General features: G+C 37.7%; 2 protein-coding genes across 34 annotated transcripts in view; both read right to left on the bottom strand.

Moving 5' to 3' along the window:
* Positions 1–13749, bottom strand: part of WDSUB1 (WD repeat, sterile alpha motif and U-box domain containing 1) — a 29948-nt gene extending 16199 nt beyond the window's left edge. Inside the window, exons 1-5 of one of the 5 annotated variants that reach the window (XM_030487621.1) lie at positions 13108–13749; positions 8861–9282; positions 6166–6350; positions 2448–2540; positions 1591–1684 (exon numbers count right to left, since the gene is read on the bottom strand). In XM_030487621.1, the coding sequence (XP_030343481.1) occupies positions 1591–1684; positions 2448–2540; positions 6166–6350; positions 8861–9258 (770 nt within the window). In that variant the 5' untranslated portion in view covers positions 9259–9282; positions 13108–13749. Of the gene's footprint in view, positions 1–1590; positions 1685–2447; positions 2541–6165; positions 6351–8860 lie in introns of all 5 variants that reach the window. The other 4 variants (XM_030487624.1, XM_030487623.1, XM_030487625.2 and 1 more) reach the window with 4 other exon arrangements.
* Positions 13750–16407: 2658 nt separating this feature from the next.
* BAZ2B (bromodomain adjacent to zinc finger domain 2B) overlaps positions 16408–25773 on the bottom strand; it is a 138602-nt gene continuing 129236 nt past the window's right edge. For 24 of the 29 annotated variants that reach the window (XM_030487584.1, XM_032919961.1, XM_030487599.1 and 21 more), the window contains 6 exons: positions 25127–25437; positions 24605–24740; positions 22848–22994; positions 20090–20349; positions 19193–19336; positions 16408–18407 (listed from right to left, as the gene is read on the bottom strand). In XM_030487584.1, coding sequence (XP_030343444.1) covers positions 18254–18407; positions 19193–19336; positions 20090–20349; positions 22848–22994; positions 24605–24740; positions 25127–25437 — 1152 coding nt within the window. In that variant the 3' untranslated portion in view covers positions 16408–18253. The remainder of the gene's footprint in view (positions 18408–19192; positions 19337–20089; positions 20350–22847; positions 22995–24604; positions 24741–25126; positions 25438–25773) is intronic. The other 5 variants (XM_030487594.1, XM_030487596.1, XM_030487603.1 and 2 more) reach the window with 1 other exon arrangement.

Genomic DNA, 25773 nt, shown 5'->3' with positions numbered 1-25773 from the left:
ATTGCATAGTTATGCACCATGACAGCAGTGTTTCCTGAAAGACTTTATGGATAAGACATTTCACTTATAACAATATAAGCAAGAACAATAATCCATCTAATGGAAAATAAAATAGATCACAAACATTCATAATGACCTTAAAATTCTGAAAAATATTCCCTTGAAAAGAATGCAAAGCTAAACGTCAAGGCAAGCTGCTGTTTCCCGGGGTTTGTATAGTTTTATTTGCCGGCTACTGTAGTCTTTCCTTTTTCCTTTGCAAGACATCAGTTTTTCCACTTGAGTTTAGAAAGTCTTCGTTAAAAACTTGAGAGTTGAATAATTTTTTTTGTTATTTCCAGTTGCCATTTAGACAGTTTAGAAGTGATTAAGCACTTTTCATATGAAATGCAGAAGTATACAGTCATTAATATTCATAAAATCATAAATTATTATACCTACCCAGTTCATAATTTCCTCTTTCAATAGCTCAATCCCTGAGAAAAGCCAGTAGTAACAAGCTGCCAGTTTATCTCCGTGCTGCTGATCACCAATAACTGTTTGAGCCTGACAGTCCCATCATTTTTCCACACAACTTATGATCCAGTTTTCTGATCTCTATTCTCCCTCAACTGGCTATAAGACTACATTGGAAGACCATGTCAAAAGCCTTCTCACCACAGTAGGCACTCACTTTGATCAGGCTGTTTGACCTGCTCAATTCCTGCTGCTTTCCCCAAACACAATGTGCTGGGAAATAGCTTCCAAGCCCACTGGAAGGATTTGTTCCATAACCTTCCCAGAGACTGGAGTTAGGCTGGCTGGCCTGTAGATCCCCGGATCCTCTACCCTGCCCTTCTTGGAGGTGTGACATTTGCATCTTTCCAGTCATCAGGGATCTTCCCATCACTCCTACCCTCCTGAGTCTTTCAAACATAATAGAGTGACCTCGCAATGACACTGGCAACTCCTCTACCACCCTCTAACAAAGACTAGTAATAGTATTAGTCTCTAACTGATCAATCATGATTAATTTGGGTCTTAACCATTATTCTGTACAGGGCCGACATCAAAACCACAGATCTACAGTTACCTCAGTCATGTGCTTTTTACAGAAAAAAGGCTTATATTGCCATACTATGGATGTGGATCAGTGAAGAAATATTTAATTTCAACTAAATCCACCAAAGACAAAATTCTCAAGGTATTTAACTTTCTAAAAAGTTCATGAAAGTGCGTGAGTGAGAAGGAAATCCTACATGGTGTCCCAAAGAGATGGTAAGATTGCAATATAGATTTGTATTTTAAATATATGCTAGAGTATCCACATGAAAGGCCACATAAATGCCCCAAAACCAGGAAATCATTAATCTCATTACAACATTCAAGAGAACTGAGCTGCAACACCCTAGATTTCAAACTCAATCACTCACAAGACACAGACCAACTGGGAAGACACTTCAATAGTTCTGGAGGTTACGAAACTATTCCTTAATTATCAGAAATGTATTTTGAAATCTCCAACTCTGTTCTATTCGGTTTTACACTACTGAAGTGTGAACCTGGACAGTCATCTGCATGAAATTTAAACAAGTAAAAGATACTGCTTACCCTGAAACTAACATCTGCCCATCATAAGAAAATGCACAAGCCAGAACTGGGGCAGAATGTCCATTCAATGTGCATTTATATTTTAATTCACCACCTAAAAATACAAAAAGTAAATTATTACATATGGACACATTCGACAAGGTGTAAGGGAAGCTGCTTTTAGAAGCATAAAGCTGCAAAGACCTGACTCTGTGACATACTGTCTACAAAAAAGGGGATAAAAGATCACAGAGACAACTTAATTGTAACATCTCTGACTTCCCCACTTTGTAGTCTTAGCATGTCTTATCAGTGGTTTATATAATTAAATGTGTACACATATATTCATCCTTACAGCTTTATATATAAAACAGATTATAAAAAAATACACACTCAAGATGGTTTTGGCCATCTGCCTAGTCTCTATGTAGCTGTCACACATCTACATTGCAGTTCTAGCAGGAGACAACACTGTTTTCATTTCTCCAGCTCCTGTTCAAGAGCCAAGATGTACTGAAAGATGAATGGAAACCTCTCCCTGGCCTAAGAGATTGAGAGATTTCAACGTATCAACCCGCTCAAAGGCCATGGTAGAAATGTTACTGGTTACCAAAAGACAAAAATCCTAATTAAAACCAACTGTTTATCATGACATTAAGTTTGAGGGAATTAGGGGAATTTTTTTTTAAATCTTTACTTTCGCGATTATTGATAAATGGATCACTAACCAAAATCTACAGGGCCAAATGTCACAAAGTGCCACATGCCTTAGCCGCTCTCCTGCTGTACAATTAAAATACAACTTTAAATGTGGTTAGTTTGGCTGCGAATCCAATTAAGATGTTGGAATATAAAAGAAAAAAAATCAGTATACACACCTAAGAAATCTGCAAACAAAATAAGCCAGAGCTTGATCTGATTATCTTGACCACAAGAAGCCATTTGGAAGTATGTGAATCCATGTTCACCATCTGATAAAATTCAAATATATTAATGGGAATCAGAAGCACTGAAAATAAGAGCATATCAGTAAACAGTATCAGCATTCTTACACTGGAATCTGGTAGATTTCCTTAATCTCACTACTCCTTTTAAGAAGTGTTAATAAAAAGAATTGCAGAAGTTCTAAAACCATTTAAAAGAAAGAAATCTTTCTTTCTGCCATCACTGTTCTACTGTTTCCTGAACAAGTACATAAGGACCAGAACTGGGCTCATATATTAAGTTTTCTTGATGGCAAATGTTGGATTCCTTTATCTACTGAGTGCACCAATACAGTCTTTTAACCTAAATTATATGGTTATATCCATTTCTTCCACAATTTGGTAGTTCTCAAACTTAACCATGTATGCATGTACAAAATTTGAGAATATCTGACAGGATATTTTCTAATTTTAGATGTTCAACTTTTCAGTTTTTATAAACTAAGTGATGTTTCATGACTACGGTCCAGCCAACCACTCAAGAAAAACTGAGGGAATTAAAGATGAAATACAAGAGTAATAGCTTTTCCCTTCCTATTCAGGGAGGGAATGAACATTTCTGAATTATCATCTTCCACTCTAAATGTGGTGTTTCAGCCCATAATCAGTTATATTTTTTTTATTCTTAAGTCCTGCACCAATTTAATTCTGCTCTTCTACTCCACAGAGCTGGCATACCAGCCTGACACAAGTCACCATAACAATCCTTCAGTAGCATTACCCCTGTCAGTACCAAGTCTTAGAATTCCTACAAGAATCACCGGCATTAAGGCTAGAAATCAGAGAAACATAACAAACATTTTAAGGGCTCATCTTTCCAGCTCTGTAGTTACTAGAAATGTTAAAATATTTTTGTCAAGTGTCTTACAAAATAACCCCAAAGATTTTATCTCATTTTTCACCACATAAAGTTTATTTTAATTTCATACGGTTATCACAATAAAATCCTAGCATACACAGACCTGTTTGTTCACACAATCAAAGATACTATGACTGTGGCAGATCTTAAGACTTACCTTAAATCTGTTAAACATTAAAGCATCAAAGTGCATCATTTTGCTAGGATTTTACAGTGTAAGATTTGGGTCTTCCAGATTGATGAGTAGCAAATATTAACTATGTTGTAAAAACACATTTCTTGGTAACTAAGAACATGTTACTTGGGAACTTAGTCTGAATGAGAATCCTCTCATGATGCACAGACTTCGACGTTATTTTACAAGTTACCAACTTGCTAAAGGGGTATTACAGTGCTGTACATGCACAGCTCTCTGGGTAACTTGGGAGGAGGAGTACACAAGAAAATTTTAGCAAGATCTGGCAATTTTTTACCAGTATCACAGCTCATGTATACTCTGAAAACAGGCAATTTCACTAAGGTTTACTTATTCAGGAGCCGGGCATAACTTTGCTGTTGGACAGGAAAGCACACACAGCATTATAACTGTTCTGGATCCGATAAGCTTCTATGCAACTGTGACTGAATCCACTTTAAAGATAGGAGAATCCTCTGTTATAAATAGTCTAAAGCACAAAGAACCAGTTAGAAACTTTGGTTCTAATTTTGCTCTGAATTAAGCAGGTAAAGAGAATCTCAATCTAAGACCATCTTTACCTGTACTGGATAAGCACTACTTGTGTGGATTTTGTAATGTGTTAAATCTGCCAATAATTCCAGAAGTTTTAATCCTTTAGTAATTAAACAGCAAAACACAAAAATGAAAAATATTGACTTTCAATAACATGTTTTAAATAAAATCAAGAATGATCATAAGTCAGGAAAAAAAAAAAATCCACACTGCAGGAAATACTTGCTTTCTTGCCCGTTTCTCTCTATCTTGGTAGAAGGCTGAAGGGTTGGTAACATACTTTTTTAAACATAGAGAATAATCTCAACAGGAAAGGGAGCAGTGGAAATTACACTCTGATTTGGTTCAGCTTCAACATGTTCCTCTGCCCTCAGATGCAGCTCTTGGTTCATGATGGAGTTTTTCCAGCAGTATTTTTACCAAGAAAGATCTAGAGGTGTCATTTAAAGATTAAACTCATTTCTATTGTGACAGATTAATTCAGTGCTGCCCCTACACCTGTCAGTGGACTTGACTGCTTTGGTATTGTCAGCCACTAATTCTCTGTACTGAAGTACATGCTCACATTCTACTTCCTCTTTTCCCCACTTCTCCTGCTTTCTGCAGTGGCTGCTCAGTTATAACGTTTGGTACCTTTGAAAGAGCAGCTCGAGTACTCTGAAAACAGAAGCCTACATATCTTTAGAGTCCACTTTGTCTCCATAGTAGATCTGGAAAGCTCAAAAGCATACCTACAAGGTTGTTAATTTACAACATTACTTCCTAAATCTGACAATGAGATTTCTGCTCAATTTCCCAGACTCCACCAAAAGCAGATGAATGTCATTTTCTAACTCTTTATTTATTGCTTTTACCTGACAAAACTTTACGCAAATGAACCTTGAACCTTTCACCTTTTCAGACTCTAATATTTCAGAATTTCCAGTATTTAGATATTCAGTTATGACACCTTCATGTAAATTCTACCAGGATATTTCAAACAGAAGTTCTTATTGTTCGTGCAAAAGTTTCCCTTTGCCCTTCGATTCTCTCCCCATTGCACTGACAGAGAGTGAGCGATCAGTTGCCTGAGGCTGAGCTGCCCACCAGGATTCTACCAAACAATAGATCTTAAAACCTGTAGACACAAACGCAAAGCTTTCCCTCAGAGGAAATTTAAATATGCAATTTTCAGTATACATTTTTTTGCATACACAGAAATCTAGGTTCTCATTATTTTAGTTCCACAGAAAGCCTTACAAATGCAAAACGAATGAAACCTGAACATAACGTAATGCAGCCCTGAGAAAGGCGTTCACCACGCATGCCCTGGTTTTTATCTCAATACTCAAATACATACAAGAATATCAGATTTTATTCGCAAAAGAAAAAAAATAATTTCTTGCTTATCACAACTGTGAAGAAGCACATAATGACAAAACTGAAATGCAACTTCCATGCATCAGCTACATCAGCTGTAAGATATCTGAACAGTCCCACATCTTAGTGGGATACATAAGATTCTGGGCTCACTGCTCCTCTAAATTCCTCCAACTGAGAAAGTCAGGTGCAGGAAAACAGTCTCCTGTATTCACATCCACAGCTCAAGCATTTGCGTATTAGGTTTACAGTTCTCTGCACTGCTTTAATCCAGTCCTGCTCCTTGAGGAACCAAAGTCTGAAAGAGTAAAGTGGGAATGGTAATCAAGCACTGCATTTTCTAATGCCCTTGTTAGCCCTGGGAGATAGGCTTCACTTCCAGACACTGCCCAAACATGCTCCAGAACCCTGACAGGATAATTAGCTACTGAAAGCTGTCATGAGCATGCTAATCACCTTGCTTACTGACCTAGTACATTCCTTGTCACCAACCTGACCACAACTTTTACTTAAGAATATTCTGAATATGCTAAAACATCGACTCTTCCTAATGTCATTTCTATCTTGAGCACCAATGACAAGAAGAGTATGAGAACAAGAGCTAGAGAGAAATAAACTAACTCTTTTTTTTCCATGTTCCTTCCCTAAAGAGTGAAGTAACTAACCAGAAACTGGCTGTGAAGAAATATCACAGCAGGTAACGCCAAGATCATGTGCTTTTTCATTATACAGGCATCTCATTTTGTCATCCCAAATGGTTAAATCACCACACGATGATCCAGTGACAAAGAAATTTCCATTAGGAGAAAACGCACAGGCCACCAAAGAACCATCTTTAACATTCCCAGATCTGAAAAGCAAGAGCACACGGGATGTGAATTTAGAGTAAGTAACATTCTGAAGAAGTGATCTCTGAAACGCATTCTGATACAATAAGCCAAACTGTTTTGAGTTTTACACTTTGGAACTTGGTAACAGAAGGGAGAGGAACTCACAACTGTGGAAAGAGATGCAAAATAAGCAAATAAGCACACTGCAGAAACTAGGACCTGCTCTTTGACTGCAGGAGGAAAAATGTGAGATGGCACCCCAGGGCAGTAATTTTAACTGAATGATAAAATAATTATCCAACTGAAGACAATCTGCATGGACTTACCACCTGAAAGGCACAAAGCTCTTTTTAAGTTCTATGGCAGGATAAATTTTAAAAGTCAAAATAAACACACAACTACCCTCACACAGATTTACATGTACACAAACAGACTCTCACAACTTATCTATTCTGTTTTTAAAGACAAACCAGAACACCTACTAACCCATATGATAAGCTACAGCTGAGCATAAGACTTTGTGAATTATGATATAGGGTTAATTCTGGACTACTTGTACACAAGCCTCTCTAATCAGACCCAGGACCTTCAAAAAAACATTGACTCCCTTGATTTTATCCTGAAGAATACTATCAAATACACTACAGTGCTTCCCAGTTTTCTATGTACAATTCTTTTTCCTTCCTACAGCTTTTAAAACTTTCCTTCTTTCACACAAAAAGCTGCAGTCTACTCTGAAAACAAAACAGTAAAATGCATAGTACTATACATGTTCAGAGTATGCATTCAAGACTTCCAGGCCAGGTATCAATATCGTAACTACTGAACAGGAAATAGAGACCACTTTAAGAAATACCCATAAATTAACTTGCTTTCATGTTGTTCACATCCATCATAGAGATTATTTAAATAGCCATCTTACTTCACAATTTGAACAGTCAATTGCAGCAGTTGAGCTGATGAGGAGTAAGTGAAAACCTTTGTAGTAATTACCATCTGTATATTCAGTCAAGTGACATAACAGTGTTGTAAAAGGTATTCTCATTTTTAGCATTAACACAATCTGCTGTTGCAAATGAAACAGAGAACCACAGACTGAAATTAGCTGGTTAACTAAAAGCCTCTGACATAATTTTTAAGTGCCATGATAATTTCTAAGTAATACTGATCTCAGCTTTAAGAAAATGGGACAGGTGCACTTTTTGTTTATCTGCAACTGAAAATTACAAGAAGAATAAAAAAAAAAATCATCACCTGAAACATATATACACACATCCCAGAATATATACAATTAAAGTTAAGCTGACTACTCTTGGTGTGTTAAGAATCTGAAATGAACTTTTACAAGTGAAGGGGACAGGACAGGACTGGAATGTTCAAGTTCTTTCTTGTTTCTTTACAATGGTAACACCAACGTAGAATAATTTGTGCTTAAAACAATGTAGTTAGTACCTAGTCATTATACATCCACCATTCAACCAAGAGGAAATTAAGGATGTAGGTAGCATATACTTGTAAGAAATTACTTTTTAATATTTCTGGGGTTTTTCCTGTCAGCTACAAGTATTCTGAACAAAAAAAGAATGTCATCACTAATAATACCTTAAAATAGATAAACCCTTAGACTGTTTATTCTCTAAAAACAAAACAACCATTTCAACAGTATTTTTTGCCAAGGTGGCAAAAAGCTATTAAAATTCTGTTTATCGACAGGTTTCCAGATTTACATGATTTCAGATAACTATACTCATTAATTTTGAAAAATTTTACAGTTCCCATTTGAATCACTGAGAGGAAGACAAAGGTAGAGAGGCCACAAAAGCAGTAACATGTGTGACGGGATTAACAAAACCAAAGAAGCTTGGTTTTCAGAAATGGCTGCTCCCTCATCCTAAGTGAAACATCTTACCAATTCCTTCAAATTCGTAACTTCTTACCTAACTTCAGAGAGATGTTGTGTAATTGCTGCCCTAAAACCTAAGTAATGTCTTGCCTAAGTGCAGATTACAACTGGCCTGAAGATTTTACTGAAATACGCAGATGTAGAAGAGGACTTTGAAGATCACCCTAAGGTTCATACCTTTTAACTGTGCAACATCACTAAAAATGCTCATCTGCTTTGTTTCAAATGTTTATTGGAAACCCATGTGAAATGATAATTAAAAACCACTGTGTATAACGCAATACAAAGGCACACAGCACAGTCAGGCTCCACTGCCTAACTGTATATTACATATTACAGTTTGCTGACAAAATACATGCAGTATGCAATACATCCTCATTTCTTGTTAAACCAAGAAAAACACTTCCATGAACTCAAAAAAAAAGGAAAAAAAAAAAAAATCAGAGAGACTCAGCACATCTCCCTCTCCTATTGATAATCTTTTGGTCTTCCAAATCTTATTCCTGTTTCTTTGTGATACCAGTCAGTGGTGTAAGTTGCAAGTCTTGTACACAGAGTATCACACTACATAAATTATACATTCTTGTCATCATAAACAAGGCTGTCAAAAAAATATCTGGCACTCACCTGTAGAGTTTCAATGACTGCACATTCCAAAGAACTACACTCCCATCTGCTGCCCCTGACACTAGATACGTGGACTCGGGAGAAAATCGGCAGACTCTAACAGGACTGCCACTGGGCTGCTCCAGCACTGCCAGCGTCCGACCATCCTGAGTGTCCCAAACCATGGTAGTGCCATCTGTTGAACACGAAGCTAAAATGTGTCCTGATGGAGAGAAGCAGCAGCAGTGGACAGCATATGTATGACCTTTTAAAGGCGAGTACGGAAGCTCAGTGAAGTTGTTTAAAGAATATACGCGAATTGTTTTGTCCAAGGAACAAGTAGCCAAGCACGATGATGAGAAGGCACAGTAGTTGATATCATCACTATGATCTGCTAAAGTGTGTATTAATGTCACCATTTTATCTACTTTCAACAAAAACACCTGGAAAAAAATTCAACAGTTAATTTCAGAAGTGAAACATGCTACCTTAAAAAGACATTCTCCAGGAAAAAAACCCACAAGTTCATTTGCACAGGCAGACTTTTCATATAAGCATTGTTTTACCTTCAACTTAAATCAGAGATTCATCGCAGCAATGAGATGAGTGGTTCACAACTTGGTTAGAATCAACATATCTAAAATTTTCATACAAAGTTGCAATTTTGTGGTACAACATGCAAGATTACATAGTGGCTACTTGGTCTTAGAGCAATGGCAAAACATTCTGATTATTTAATTTATGCTAAGAAGTTCACTGTTTAAATTTGTTAATATTTGCATCTGTACTTGAAAACAGTGGAATAAATGGGCACTGTAGAAGACAGTCAAAGCATTAATTAGGGTTGCACCAGGAATCTTAGAATCCTAAAATGGTTTGAGTTCACAGGAGCTTTAGAGATCACCCAGTTCAACCTCCCTATCATTGGCAGAGACATTTGCCACTAGAGCAGGCTGCTGAAAGCCCCATCCAACACTTTGAGGTATGGGGCATCCACAGCTTCTCTGTTCCAGTGTCCACTATCTTACCGTTAAAAAACATTGCCTCCTGCCCTGTCACTGCAGGCCCTGGTAAAGTCTCTCTCCATCTTTCTTATGATCTGCCTTTATATATTAAAAGGCTGCAATCAGCCTTTCTCCAGAGGCTTCTCTTCTCCAGACTGAACAAACCCAATGCTCTCATCCTTTCTTCACAGAAGTGGTCCATCCCTCTGATCACTGCTGTGGTCTCCTCTGGACCCACTAAAACAGATCCACGACTTTTTGTACTGGGGGTCCCACACCTGGATGCAGTGCTCCACGCGTGGTCAGACGAGAGCTGAGCAGAGGGGCAGAATCACCTTCCTCAACCTGCTGGCCACGCTTCTTTGGATGCAGCCCAGAATATGACTGGATTTCTGGGCTGCAAGCGCACATTGTCGGGTCATACCTAAATTTTCATCTACCCATATTCCCTGTCATCTGCAAACTTTCTGAGGGTGCTCTCAATGCCACTGGCACTGATGAAGATATTAAACAGTACTGGTCAATGTACGGACCCTTGAGGGACACTCCTTGTTACTGGTTTCTATTTGGACATTAAGCCACTGACTGCAACCCTTTGGACATGGCCAGCCAGTCAACTCCTTATTCTTCTAACAGTGCATCCATCAAACCCATCTCTAATTTAGAGACAAGGATGTTGTATGGTGCCGTATTAAAGGCCTTACAAAAATCCAGGTAGACATCAGTAGTTTTTCCCTTGTCCACTGATGCAGTTATGCCATTGTAGAAGGCCATTACCTTAGTACATCAATTATTAGTAGTATACCAATTACTAGATTATTAAAGCAATATATTTTTATTAAATATGATCTAAATGAAAAAAGCCTGGTAAGTTTTCCTTCCGATCTAGGATGAAAGTTACGATGCATCCCGGTATTTGCTTTCAAACCATCCTTTCTCTAACTGAAAGTTAGACCCATTTCCAAGCCATCCACATCAACAAACTGTGAAAGTGTGGAATTAGCAGAAACATGTCACACCGTACCTATAAACCTGAGCTCAGGAATTAAACAGATTGCTAAATATCCAGCTAGGCACAGGCCACAGACATATGCTAGGAATGAAACACAAATTACTGACAATTACACTTCATTTTTGCTGTGAAAGACTAAGAGCTATTTTGAACTAATGGCTATGGGAAGCAAGCAAGAGCAATGAATAAAAGCTAACCTGAGGTATAGTCTGGGGATGCGGCAGCTACTGATTTGCTGGGAAAGAGCCACAGCATCTTCCTTTCTATTATCTTCCCTGTTCTTGTGAGAACAAGTTACTATCTGTATCGCAACCGGCTGTACTTCTTCCTGGAGAGATCTGGTTAGGTAACTAAGTGTGAGACCCCCGTCAGAGGGAGGAAAAGGCAATCTCCAAATACTAAAAAGAATATTTAGATCTTCTCTCAGCAATGCTGTGCCTCTGCTTATATAGCAACCCATATAAAAAGGCAGGCTTTAGAGCACTCAGCATAAGGGTTGGGAGTAGGAGTGCCACACTGGAAGTCAGAGGGCTAGTCTACAGGTCAGTAACGAAGCCACAGTTCCTTTACTAGAACTTGAAAAGACACTGTTTCTGGTCCCTCCTAATCCCCTACGCCTTCTCTTTTTTCTTGGTGGTAATGAGTGAAAAAGAAAACAAGCAATATTAATTCTTATGCACAGGGAGAAGCAATGATCCAGAAATAGACAGAGAGCAGCAGGAGAAAGACACATACAGAGCAGCAGGAGAAAGACACATACAGAGATTGGGAATGTGAACTACTGATTAGGTGCAGGGGGAAACAGAGCTGATCAGAATACTGCAGAAAACTACAAAGACTACAAACATTATGACAGAGAACATCAACTGAGAGCTGGAGAAAATTTCAGTTAGGTGTGAGCACAGTACTTCCCTTGTACTGCCAGGAAGCAAAGTAATTTTTATCTTTGCTATTCTTTAACATTTGTGTGCTTCAGGGCGCAGTGGATGGAACCAGGATGAGGCCCCATTGTTCTGAATGTGGTACAGAAAAAATGAAAGTCTTGTACTAACAAACTTACAAAGTCACCTAAAAAGAAGCAAGTGAGAATAACAAAAATAGAGTAACTGAGCACAAAATCAAGGGGTGCCTGTTCAGAATATTTTACAGTAAAACGTAAACATTAGGAAAGTCCTACAGAAGCAAACAGTCCAAAATACTGTTCACTATTTATTTGCTTTAATTCATTATTATGAAAAATGTCTTCAATTATCCATTGCTCTAGCAGAAATCAATTAGAAATCAATCAGACTCAAGAGCAGTGCATCAGCTATACCAAGAACATAGAAAAAATAACCTCACACTTCCATAAAAATACTTTCAGCTACTATACTAATACATACTCACTTCCCACTTACAACTCAAAAAAAAGTACGATTGCATGTCATCATAGGCTCCAAAAAAGTAATCATGAAGCAGTATCAAAAAGATTTCTCGAAATTATTCTAATTCGGAGCTTGCTGAAACACATCCCAACAAATTACACTTGAGAGTTTCCTATACCCCTTTTAAAAACAGCACATTAAGAGCACCCGTTAGAGCACAACTGAGCACACAATTGTATATATTCTTCAGAATAAAACTACTGATGTCCAGGAAAGGCCCTAAAAGGTACATTCCAACCAGCTCCTCCCTATGCTGCAGATCAATCAAGGCTGCTGAAAATAAGGAAGTACACAGCCTACAACTCTTAAAAGCTGTTTATGCTGAACAAACCCAGTAATACTATTTCTAGTGAGTTAACTTACCTAAAACAGCAGGCTATTATTTAAGTGCTTTATTCTGAACAATAATTTCAGAGCAGAGATGCAACCACAAACAGGTGTGTTTTGATATATATACACACACACATTTGGGGTTAGATATAAATATGTATATACGAATGTTTATATATATATGAACATATAAATATGCATATGTATAAATGCATGCATACATACACACGTGTTTATGTACACGTACAGACACAAAGGTACCTGTAAGGGCAAAATAACTGTTCCCTTACAGGCAGGTGGCAGCATCTGGCAGCATATGGCATGCCACTTTAGTTAGAGATCACATCTTTGAATGTGACTCTCTATTTTAGCTTCAGGATTCTCCCACTTTTATTAGTTTCTCTTTAAAACCATTAAAAAGACCAAGCAATGTCAACACCACCTGTAGAAAGAAAACCAACATACTTCAACTATAAGAAACCGAAGAGTTAGACAAACCTTGACATCTGGAAAGGTGAGGCTGAAAAAGCACCTTAACCTCGTTGTTACGAGATTTTCAGGAGCCCCCTGTGGAAAAGCAAACCTAGGAAAGTAAGGCTTCAGGTCTCAATCGTTTAAACTAGCCGAGGGAGCAACGAGACTCTGGAGCATTTGCCACCAAAGGGACGTTCAGCACTACAGCATGACTTTCCCTAGCAATTACAATTTTCTCCTAACCCATAAGCCACCACTAGCTGCTCACAAAAAAACAAAAAAAGCCACAGCAACTCCAGACATTACTGACAACCCTTCTTCTGTCACCGTCGCGTACACCCTGCCGCCGCTCCACCGGAGGCGCAGCCCGGGAACCGGCGGGTACCTCACCCCGGACTCTCACGGCGGGCTTCAGGTAAACGCTCGGGAGGGCCCTGCCTCAGCTGCACGGACAGCCACCGCGGCCCTTCCGCAGGGCCCGCCCGGGCTGAGGGGACACTGCACCGCCGTCTCTCAGGCCGCCGCTCTCGGGCCCGCCCCGATCGCCTCTTTGCGGCGAACCCTCCCGGGACACTTCCCGGCCGCCCTGCCACGGAACCCTCCCGCTGCGCAGCCCCGCCACAGCCCAGCGCCGCTGCGCACGCGCAGCGCCCTCCCCAGCACCCCCGCCCCCACGGCGTGGTGCGGCCCGAGCTGGTGTCCGTGCCCCGGGCTGCACCACGGCGTGAAGGCCGGAGGGGGGAGAAGGCGTCGCCGCATTACGCGGCTCCTCGCTGCCTCCGCCATTACCCGCACAGGAGCGGCCGCGGCGGGGATGTTGCTTTGGCCCCACTGCGCCCACAGCTCTTGTGCAAACCTTTTCCACTTTGGTGGCCTGGATCCACATAACACCTGCAGCCATTTTATCTGCTGAGGCGCGTTACGCTGTTGTGTGACACAGGCTTCTTCGTAGGTGCCGGTACCTTGGGTGAGGGCAGCAGGCCGAGGAGGACGGAATGGGACACAGCAGGAAGGGAGCTGGTGAAGATGGCCTCGGTACAGCTGAGCTCCGGGGTGCTGCTGCACAGTGCCACCCGCTGCGGGGTCACAGGCTTCCAAGGAGAACTGATGACTGGTATTAGCAAGGCTGCAGGACTGCATTCACAACCAGTGGAACGAAACGCCATCCCTGCTCCTCCCCGGCTGCCCCCTGTGCACCGGCACGGCCCTCTGCTCCAGAGCGCGAGGCCGGCGCTCGCCTCCTGCCTGCCGCTCCAACCAGCAAGTGAACATGTCGAGTTACCTGCTATTAACAGCTTCATTAAAGGGGTTTCACATACAGCTTACCCACCCCATATCATGACGTTTACATCACTGCCATTTTCACATCCATATACATTTTTAGCAACTCATGCGAAATAAATGGTTTATCGTGATACCTACATTTCTTGAGGAAAATGAAGTCACTTCCTTGGAGTCACTCTTTGCCCAGGAAACATTCCCGTCATGTAAATGCTCTACCTTCCGTGTTTCAATCTGCATAAGCTTGCATTCTGTTTTATAGGTGTTACATGACTGCTTGCTATTTGATCCACTGGCTGATGACTGTCCATTAATTATTCTGAATCCTAGGTGATGGCTAGTACTCAGTCTATTTCATATGTGTTGCATTGATTTAGAAATCTGTAAGATCAAACATTTCTAAATAGAAACACTTTATGACCTTAAAAGAACTTTGTATCAATTGTTAAGAGACTTACTGAAGGGGAAGGTAGACATTTGATTATGAATACTACAAGCATAGACTGTGTGGATTGTGAATACCACACAAATAAAGACTGTTCAATAATATTTTACAGATGGGAAACCTGAAATTACTTGCTAAGTAAGACACTGTGAATTAGTAACATGCCCAGGAATCCAGCTTCTATCACATCTAGTAATGATGGTTGGTTTGGACAATACAAGCAACAGAAATGTCTGTCATGAAAGATAAAACAATTTTTCTCAATGTACATACCACCTATAAACATTTCTGGTTAACACTGAAAGTCTGAATTGAAGGTAGTTCAAGGAGAGTTACATAATCAAATAATAGAATTGTGGTGTTCCTGATTTCAGCTTTTAGCCCTCAGTTTGCAGGCACATTTTGGTAACTAAGACACTCAGGAATGATACAGATTTAATAAAGTCCCCTAGGCCACCCATTCAGCATATAAAATGACCGTTCCTCAGGTCTCTGCCCATTCACAGTTTACAGAACACCTCTGCTCTTCTAATTGTCATACGGAAACTACCAAAATCATATAAAAAGATTAAAGAAAAAGCTTCAGACTTCTTTTAAAAGCTATTTTGTCCAAGACACCTCAACTTCTGATTTTCTGCTGCTTTTATATCATCCTTTTTTTTTTTCAAAGAGATGCCAAGAGACAAAAGAGAACCCATATTCACAACCAGAACACTCTTCATTAAGCACCATTAACAGTACTAAAATAAAGAGTTTGGAAGCTCATTAATGAATTCTCTACACTAAGACCTGCATACTTCATGCAGAAAGGAAGAGAGCACACTGGAAAACTTTTCCTCTAAGAAAATAGACAGACAGAAACATCAACAGGAGAGAAAGTCAACAAAAAAGAAAGAGTTGAGCACATTTTTCTAGTGGTTAAGTGGTTAAATCCCTGCTCTTTTCGATGGAGACAGATGATGGCATCTGAATGATTCAAGCTGGCCATTCAAATATAGTAATTGTTGTAAATTTAATTTTACTGAAATAGTAATGCAGGCACGGGCTGCTAGTGAGCAAAGCAATACACTGGTAATGTCAAGTTAAGAGAGGTGATGCTTGTCTCACTGCCATGGCCACAGTAGCTGTTATCACCTTAACTTTCCCAGCTGTTTGGCTGAATTACGATACAAGCTGAAAAAATGCAGCTATGTACATAGTGTGGCTGGTAACACTGTTCTGACTTCTGTGAAAACCAGTGTTAGATGTAGTACGGCAGATAAAGCATTAACCAGTACAGAATCTGAGGGAAAAAAAAAAAAAAAGAATTGTTTTGCATCAAAGAAATAGTTCTCCCAATAATCTAAGCATACTTTTAACACTCTTACAAGCCTACCATCATCATATGCTCAAAACACTGATTAATCTTCACACCTCTGGAACATGTATGCAAGCCTTTTTACTGAAGTCTTCAGAAAAAGGAAAGGCGTGAAGCAGTCAGTGGTGGAGCTAATGTTAAAATGCAAGACTGCCTGACATCCAAATGCAAATTTTTTATTCTAGGTAACACAAATTATTCAGCAGGACTTCAGAAAATAAAACTATTATTGAACCAGATATTCTGGGGAGGGCAACGGAAACAAATATTTTATTAAAAAAACAGGCACTGACTGTTCTTTCTCAGCAGAGACAAGAAGTATAATAGCAACAGCATATATAAAAGAAGGTTTTAAAACTCAAAACATGCAGACAAAAAAAAAAAAAGAAAAAGGGACAAAACCTTACATAGTTAGTGGTTTTAAGAAACATTACATGTGGCGTGTATTTACATTATCACCTGCATTCAGACTGTAGCAACAGTGAACAGGACTGGTAGAAACAAGTTAAATACTGGGCAGCCCAAGTACACCTGAAGGCCTCAGCTAATGTTATTTATGCTCATTCCAACAGGCAGTAGAACTGCACTCTGATTGCTTGGCATTGCTGCTTTTAGAATTACCATTAAAAGGGCCAGGAGAATTAGATGTATCATAATAAGAACTGAATGTTAAATGCAAAACTCCCAAGATATTATAAAAAAATTCCTGTGTATACAGGATCTGAAGTATAAAAATCGCCAAGAAAATCTGGTTTGCAAAACAGTCTTTTATTGTATCCGTGCCACACATACTAGTGAAAAATAACACTCCTAAAAAAGGAAAAGAGAAAGAATGCTACCTTTCCACAACATTTCTTTTAAATAAAACTTCAAGTACTCTTACATTAGTACAAAAAAAAAAAAAAAAAAAAAAAAAATCTGATCTATCTGCCCAACAGGCCACCACAACACACAGTAGATAAAACACAGTGGTTACAAATGCCTTTTTTGTTATTTCTGTGGCAAGGCAAATGGAGGGAAATGTTTCTATGAAAAAATACTGTGTGCGTAGGAAATTGTCACAATTTTATTCCACATGGATACAAATGATTATACTTGAATTTGAGGCCGTGGTGGCTTAAAATCATATAACAAAATAGAAAAATGGAAAACTAATATCCCCTACACCCTGTTTTAAAGGCAGGCACTACCAAGATTAAGGAGACTCCACAGTGTTGGTAGAGGATAATTACTGTACAAGCCATATAGCTATAATTACCTTAAGACTAAAATAAAATGCTACCGTCCTCCTAAGGCATAAACAATAATGTCTGCAAACAATATGTACACATCATACATATTTAAAACAAGACTTAATATAAACAATAATGAACAGTATATACATGTCTCAATTTTTCTTCACTGTCTTGAAATACAATTTAACTACACAAGTGATGCAGCAACATATATATAAATGTACTTGTAACTCTACAGTAAAGTTTAATTTTTAGTGCTTTTACAGCACATCAGTGTAAACAGTTTTACTTGGCTTTGTTTTATATTTTAAAACATTCCTTGTTGTATTTTCAAGATTTAAAGCAATTTTCTAATTCTTCCTTTTCACAGAAAACGAAGATTCTGAATGCTGTATAATCATAAATAAGTCATAAAATTAAATACATTCACTAAAAAGTAAACTACAAAGTAAAAAAATGAAAAATAGATATTTATTGAAAGGGAAAAGAGAACCATTTCCCCGAGTAGAGCTCTGGTGGTTGAATATTCAGTGCGTTTTGATATATTTTAAATTGCTATTGCACTATAACACCCCTTTCTTTGAAATTCTTTGGGTGTGCTTCCCTGTTCTACCTAAATTAGTTTGTTAAAACACACAAACCAATAACCAAGGGGCCATGGTTGCTGTAGGAGTGAAGCCTTTAGAACTAGTATCACAATTGTGATATTTTAAAGGAAAAAACCAGTCATTAGTTATGCATGTGCCTTGCACTTTCATGTAAATACAGTTCACATTGCTGGTCTCATCAGTCCTCATTTAATGAAAAAAAAAAAAAAATAGGGAAAAAAAGGAAGAAAGAGTTCTGGTAACTTCAGCTCACTTTGAAAACCTCTGTCCATTTTTTTTCAAAATACTTCCTCATGTTGTGGCCAGCCCTGCCTATGTCAGAATCATCTTCATTAAAGGTTTCACAGTTGTCAAAAACAAGCCTGACATCTAGCGAAAATGCTTCAAGATTAGGGTACCTGAAAGAAGAAAAAGGTGAATGATTTCTGGAACATGGAGAATCAAAGGGAAAAACACTTCAACTACATGAGAATGAACTACCTTAACATCAGTGAATTTACAACCAGCCACAAAATATTCAATGAATGCTTTACATGTTATACTTTTAGTTTTTAAATTCTAATTTAAATATTAACAGGAAATATCTCAGGAAACTTGCTTTGTGTAGAGCTGACAGACACTGAAGAGGGTAAATCTTGACAATCAAGGACAGAATTTTCTGTGGTGGTGGGGTGGTGTTAAAGAACAGGGACGTAACAAGGAGGAAAGGGGAACAGAGGCATATAATGTCTTTCTCAAGAAGTTGTGCAGTCTAATTCTAGGACTATAAAATGATTAACCACCATTACTGGAATGTTACCTGGCCTCTCACAACCAATTAACTCTACAGCTACAACATTATTTACAGGGACTCCATCAGTTTAAAGCCCACACAGTTGGTTCTTGCTTACACATGTAATAACACTGAGATGTCTCCATGAGACAGGAGAAGGAAAAAAAGTTTTTCCTGCTCATTGATTTTGTACATTTAACCTGTCAGCTTTATTGTTTTGCAACCAGTTCCAGAGGTTCTCCCTCCTCACATGCTATTTCACTTAGATATGATGGAAGTTTTATTTCGATTGTAAAAGTAATCACAAAGGTGCGGGTTGAAATAGTTTAACTAATTTTAAAAAATGTACTGTATTTCAATGTTTAAATATTTTTTTAAATGTAAAGTAAAATTTACAATAGGTTTACTTACTGTCCACTACTTAGCTTGTCTCTAATGGTGGAGAAGTCCATAGGTTTTTTAATAACTTTCTTATAACCAGGAACAAGTTTCAAGTTTACAGGAAGCAAGAAAGGCCAGGCATCTTCATGAGTTTCCAATTCTGAGAGAATCATGCTGAATAAAATAAGGTTTTAAATCAGTATCTTAAGTTGTTTGCATATTTACAGAGGTTTTTCACTGTTCTATAAATTCACCAACCTATTCACTTTGTAAAAGGAAAGCACTTTATTCTGTGCCCTGTGCAAGGCTGAGAACAGACAGACAGACAACTGAGTATCTAAAACAGCATTAAGTTCTCTCCAGGCAACCTATGCAAGATGAAATTCTCAGCATTCTAAAAGAAAAACATAGTCCTGCAACTTAAATACTTTGAACTTTAATGTAAACCATTTGCAAACCATTAAACCCGGGTTTACTGGGTTTCCAGTAAAATACTGGAATAAAATACTTTTCAGTAAAAAATACTGGCTTCCCAAAGCTGTGACAAGGCTAAAATATGTCACTTTTGAGTGACCAACAGTACTACAAAAGAAGATGCATTGCTATTACTATGTCTTCCTCTGAAATGCAGTGCCTTTTGGACGTGGCAGATAATCATCCTTGCTATGCTTGAACGCTGACAGTATGAGTGCTACCAGATCTCACAGACTACATTCTAACATTTGGTACATTCCCTCCTGGGGTTCATCACCAAATACAGCGGTTACCCCCAGCATGCACACATTAATCCTTTACATATACACACAAATTATCACAATCTATATGGGACACATGACAAAGAATAAGTTCTTGTTCCCCAGAACACAAAGAGAAGCAGGCACTGCTTATTTCAACAATACCTATCCAAGTTTAGAATTTTCACTTTACCTGCATATAGCCAGGTCCTTGGAGTCATCTCTTTTAGGTTTCTTAATAGCAGTGAAATTTTCTTGCTTTAATTGGCTTACAGAAACATTTTCATCCATTTTTCTTTTTTTAGGGTCTGTTTTTCCTCTTTTTAAGGAGGCGCTTGTAGTTGCAGCGTCTTCATCCTCTGTATCTCCTGCTAATTTCCTGCTTCTCTTTTGTTCGTTACTTTTTTTCCCTTTGATTTGAAGCTTTTTTATTTTAAGAGTTTGACCACTTGCCTGCAATAGAGAGAACTGAAATAAGTAATAACCAAGAAGTTACAGAAATCTGTTTTTACTGATAGACAGCAATGAAGATCAGACAAACAGAAGCACCAAACCAACTGAAATATTTAGTATCGGAGATTATTCACTTTTTGCTCTTCTCTAAAGGCAAGTACTGGTGATTTAGGCACCTGACCTTCAGATTGGTAAAAAAGCACCTCCTAAAAAACCAGGCAGGCTTTTTGCCTGGTTTGTCTATTCCTAAAAGACTGATACAATCGCAGCTGGAATAGCATAATCACTTTCAAGCACCTGTATTATTTGCAAGATACAGAAAACTGGAAGAGTGTTTTTTGAAAGTCTTGGATGGAATCAACTGATACGAAGATTAAAAGTTTGATATGGAAGATACAGACAGCTCGGCTGCAAGACAACTACAGAACATACCCTGAGTATGACAACACAAGAAACAGGGAAAAGGAACGTTACTTAATAGAGAACCATTTATAGGCAGTAAAATGAAACTAAAGGGTACATTTAAGATGAAATTAAGATTATGGGTATTGACAGCATCATAACACAACACAGTATTTGAAGTCATCCTTCTGATTATTCGAATAGGAACTCTGTGGCATGTCAAGCACATGATGCCATTGAAAAGACTCAGTGACAGTCAAAGAATAAAAGTATAGAAAAAAAATTTCATGAAGAAAGAGCAGCAGTATAAAAAGCACTAAACTCTGTCTGTGCTACTAAGACTATATTAGCTAGCTTGAACGATTTTTAAACTGTAACATTTTATATTCTCCTATCAAAATACTCTTTGGTTTTAAAGTTGTCTAAACCTGTATTTTTACATTGTACTTTTCCAGGTTAAGAATATGCAGATTTCACTACCTACTATAAACCACTGCAACACAATTCCTTTATTTCACGAATGTCATCAATAACTTTCTTAAGCATTTGGCACTGATTGCAATTAGCATGGTGAAAATTGTGGCGAGCTTGTACAAATCAGATGATGAATGAACACATGGATGTGGAAAAATGTATGTTACATAAAAAATTCCTTTTGCTTAACACAGAACACTAGAAAGACTTGTAAATACTTGTACTCCTTTAATGCTACTCTATATCATGACTATGTTTCTGGTCCAAGATAGAAGAACAGTCAAATACATCAGTTCACATGGCAATGGAAGAGGAATGCCGATTTTCAGCCATTTGATTAAAAACACAATGTAAGGCATCACCTAAGGCCTGACTTTGAAACATTCTGTGAATATGCATTCTAAGTAGGTGGGAATGGCAGATGTTCAATTTTCTTGGTTTAAACAAGAAAAATAAAGTAAAAGTTGAGTTAAATTAGGATGGCATAGTTTATATATTCTGTAAATTCTAGTCTATACCTAGTCCTTAACAAAATTGTTTCCATATTTTGCAGAACTTTGAATCAATATTCAACATGTTTTAAAGTTGTGATGGAATTTTGCCTTAAATTTCTGGCACCTTTAAATCTCCAGCTTTCAGCCAAATTTGGGACAGGAAAAAAAAAACCCAACCTGAGAAAAAAGTTTTCCTGTTGTACTAAACCCAGTAGTGATAGCTGGGGGTGGAGGGGGAAGGGGAGGGTGTATAAAAGAGAAGTTATGGGATAAGTTATAGCACAATAGGGCAATTTCTGTCTTTCTAACAAGTTAAGTTAGAATATAACCATGATAATGACTTGAAAAGTTACAATTTGTCTTCCTTATTACTTTATGAAAAACGCACAAAGGATCATACTGACAATACCCAGAGAAAGTAGAAAATTTAATATTTACTGTAGAGCTACTTCTTCAATTACTGTATTAATGGGTAATGGTAGAAAGCCTAACAAGTTTAGCAAAAAATGAATTTAATTTTAGAACAAACTAGGGATGGGAAAATTGTGGACTTTTAAGCAATAGTAACTTCTAATTCAGTCATTTGAATTGAACTATTCTGAAGTTCTATTTAGGCTATTTTTCCTGGGAGGGGATTAAAAAAACAAACCAAACCAAAACATAAACAACACCACAATCAAACAAGTCTCACACAGGAAACATACATAGCCTATCTCTCAAATGTACTGTGTATCAAAAAAGGAAAACTAAAGTATTCTGTATAAACCCAACAAAAAATATTTATTATTTTCTCAGGTTTTTCTTGTCAAACAGAATTAAGACACTAGTGTGTCAACATTCAAAAATGAAGCTCAAAAGACAAATACTGAAAAAAATATGAAAAAGAAACAAAACCCCATGGTATTGAATCAGCAAATAAATTGTAAATTTAAAAAAAAAAAATAAATATTACAGTTTTAAACAGCCTTTACTGCCACTAAAACCCAAGTTAAATAAAACTATTAATCTCTATTTAATGGCAGCCCAACATAAAACACACACACAATTATTTTCATTGCAAAAAGCACTCGTAGACCTATACCTCTACCATCTATAAAAACATTACTTCACCTTTATGGTTAGTATTACCTTTGCTATGCAGGCAGGACAGAACCAGTCACCATCTGGTATGGTAGTGATCTTGGGTCTGTGGCAATAGGTGTGACAGCCTTTATCGCAACCATCACAAAGGAGCAGCAGTTCCTCATTATCTCCCTTTCGACAAATTTGGCAGTACTATAATACATTAAAAATAGCTTTAATTCAGTTTTCCAAATTTGAAACACATGATTGGTCCCTAAATTATTCTTCCCCTCCAAACACCCAAACTCACTCTCAAAATTACTTTCATTTTAGCAGTCCACTAATGATCACAGTTGTAAAAGAATATATGCAGTATGTGAGGAACTAATCTAAAGGCTACAGTTGGGAACACATTTGAAAATCAATTAATTGTAAGATAGGTGTCCTACAGAACACAAAACCATGAATACCTTTTCTATTTCATTAATGTCCATGAGAAGTAAAGGCATCTTACACCCATCAAAATCACTTGGCCTACATGTACTATATCTCAGGAATTTTCCTTTCATTTATGCCCATACTGCATATACAAGTTGCTGTTTCATAAAAATAGTTTGTATTTCATGACAGTATTTTCAAATAATAATCAGTAAGGATCTTATCCAAAGGCCACCATGAACAAATTCAGAAAGGCAAAATAAATGGTCCTAGCACTTCCTGGAATTCACTCTAATTTAAAAATATCTAATGTCTTGACAATTTTCTTATATTCTTTGTGCGATTTCGATACTCTTCTATATCTGGACTTCTTTTTCAGGAACTTAAAGACCTCCATGTGTTTTCACCAAATATTTACATTTAATGTGTAATTAAATGCATAGAACATTTCATTCAAATTGAGCATGACACTATACATTTTTTTCTGGATAACAAATTACTACCTTGGAACATTCAAATGCCTTTTCAGTTGCTCCTACTTTTTGCTCTAAAGATACAGCTTTAAACTTAGAGCCATATAAACTCAAAGGTACAGCCTTACACTATAGTTTTTATTTAAAACATCCTTTAATTGTCCAGATGTAATTAGAAACTGTATAGGACTGGCAAAAATTAAAAAATTAGGGAAAAGACCACTAATGGAAGAATCACTTTTTTCCACCCTATCATAGCACTGGCCATTCTTAACCACATCAGAATCACTACTGCTGTAGTAATATTTTTGTTTTCAGAAATTTGAGATTCAGAGGTCCATGAAAATTTTGATACATGCATTTTGCATGCCTTCTATGTATATGCAGTTAATGCAGATCTACCTGTTAAGTGTACTAGGAAACAGGTATTTCAGCCCATTTGCCCAGTTTGTATGTTCAGTTGTAAGAAGTGTGCATGCAAAGCAGCCACACATTTGGAACATCTCAACTTTCTGAAAAATTCAGTCCTTAATTGGGGTATGTGATGTTGAACCTCCATAAAGCTTATGTCACGGATAAGATCAGAAATATTCCATCAGATAGAGCCAGATATGACTCTTTTTTACCTAAATGTTATCAACAAAGTGTAATTACCATTTAAATATAGTAACCAGTTATGGGGCTTTTCATCTTAAAAAGTCCAGGATGCTGCATTTGGTAAACAAGAGACAATCTTTTCTATTAGGCTCACATTTTTCTGTGCACAATGTAGTTAAACCGTATTAAGTTTTACAAACAGTAATAAGAAATGCATTAACAACTATGGTATCTGAAAATGCCTTAACTGGGAAAGCAGGATATAGCAAAAATAGTTTAGTTACAGTATTATTTTTTTAAATTAAAAACACTTACAACTTTCATAATAGATTTTTCCCATGCTATTGATTTCTGTAGCTGCTGAATGCACAGAGCTACCTGTGCAGCACTGCGCGCTTCTGATAATGCCCTTCTCCATACTCTTAGCCCTGGAGCAATATCCTCTTCAGTTCTGCATTGAAATACAGAGTAATTAAGTAGGTCACATCCGTGTTTGCTTATGTTTAAATGTGGAACAATCATTATCACATTGAAAGCCAAGCAATGACAAAACATACACAGCCAATAAGTATAAGGTTTAAGCAACTAAATTTCATGTAGTGCACAGACTGTGGCTACGTGCCTCAAAGCTTAGTCACAACCAGTTAAATGTAAGATAACTTTGCGAGATTATCAACAAACATAACAAAAAATATCTTTACAAAGCACCATGCAGAATAACATGATCCATATGGATCACAGACATACAAGAAAGTACATAGATAACAGGCAATAAGAAAATAGGCTCCAATTAGCAAAGAAGCACAATAATTTTTCAAGTTAATCTCAATAACCTACCCGTCACCATCACCACTAATGGATGGTGCAGGAGCAGGGACAGTAACTGTGCCCACATTATCCAGTTTGATCTGAATGGTGGTACTTAAGGGGCTCTTCAGATACCTTCGCTCTATGTTCCGCTCCAAGTCAGCAAGCCTGGTTACAGCTATATCTAGAGGGTTGTCACTCTTCCGCTCTAGAGAGCTTGTATTGCCTTCTCCGCCTCCAGCACAATCTCCATCGTGCTTCTTGTGCAATCTAGTAATTGACTTATGTTCACGATATACCAAGTCGTCTCTCTCTGATGCAGGTTCAGGACACAGCCAACCCTATGTTAATAGAAAGGTTTGTGCATTTATTGGTTGCTGTTAACTTAGCGTGTAAACAGAGGAACTGGTTTATGGAATCAAGCTAAGTAACTGAAGCGCTGTTTCCAGTAGATCTTGGTTACTTGTAATCCATCTGTAGAGACAGTTTCCAAAATATCCAGAGAACTAAAATAATTAATCAAAAAATACAAGCATTACCAGACTTTCTGAAGGGACCTTTCTGCAACAGTCTGCATTCTTATCTCCTTTTGAAGTATCCTGTTCTACTGGTCGAAACATCAGAATAGGTCTATCTGTCCAACAGCCTCAAGAAACAGTATCAATTGGTCATAGAAA

Source organism: Strigops habroptila, chromosome 5 (assembly GCF_004027225.2).
Source record: "Strigops habroptila isolate Jane chromosome 5, bStrHab1.2.pri, whole genome shotgun sequence".
NCBI lineage: Eukaryota > Metazoa > Chordata > Aves > Psittaciformes > Psittacidae > Strigops > Strigops habroptila.
The sequence above is the reverse complement of the archived record's forward strand: the minus strand, read 5'-3'. Positions and strand labels throughout refer to the sequence as shown.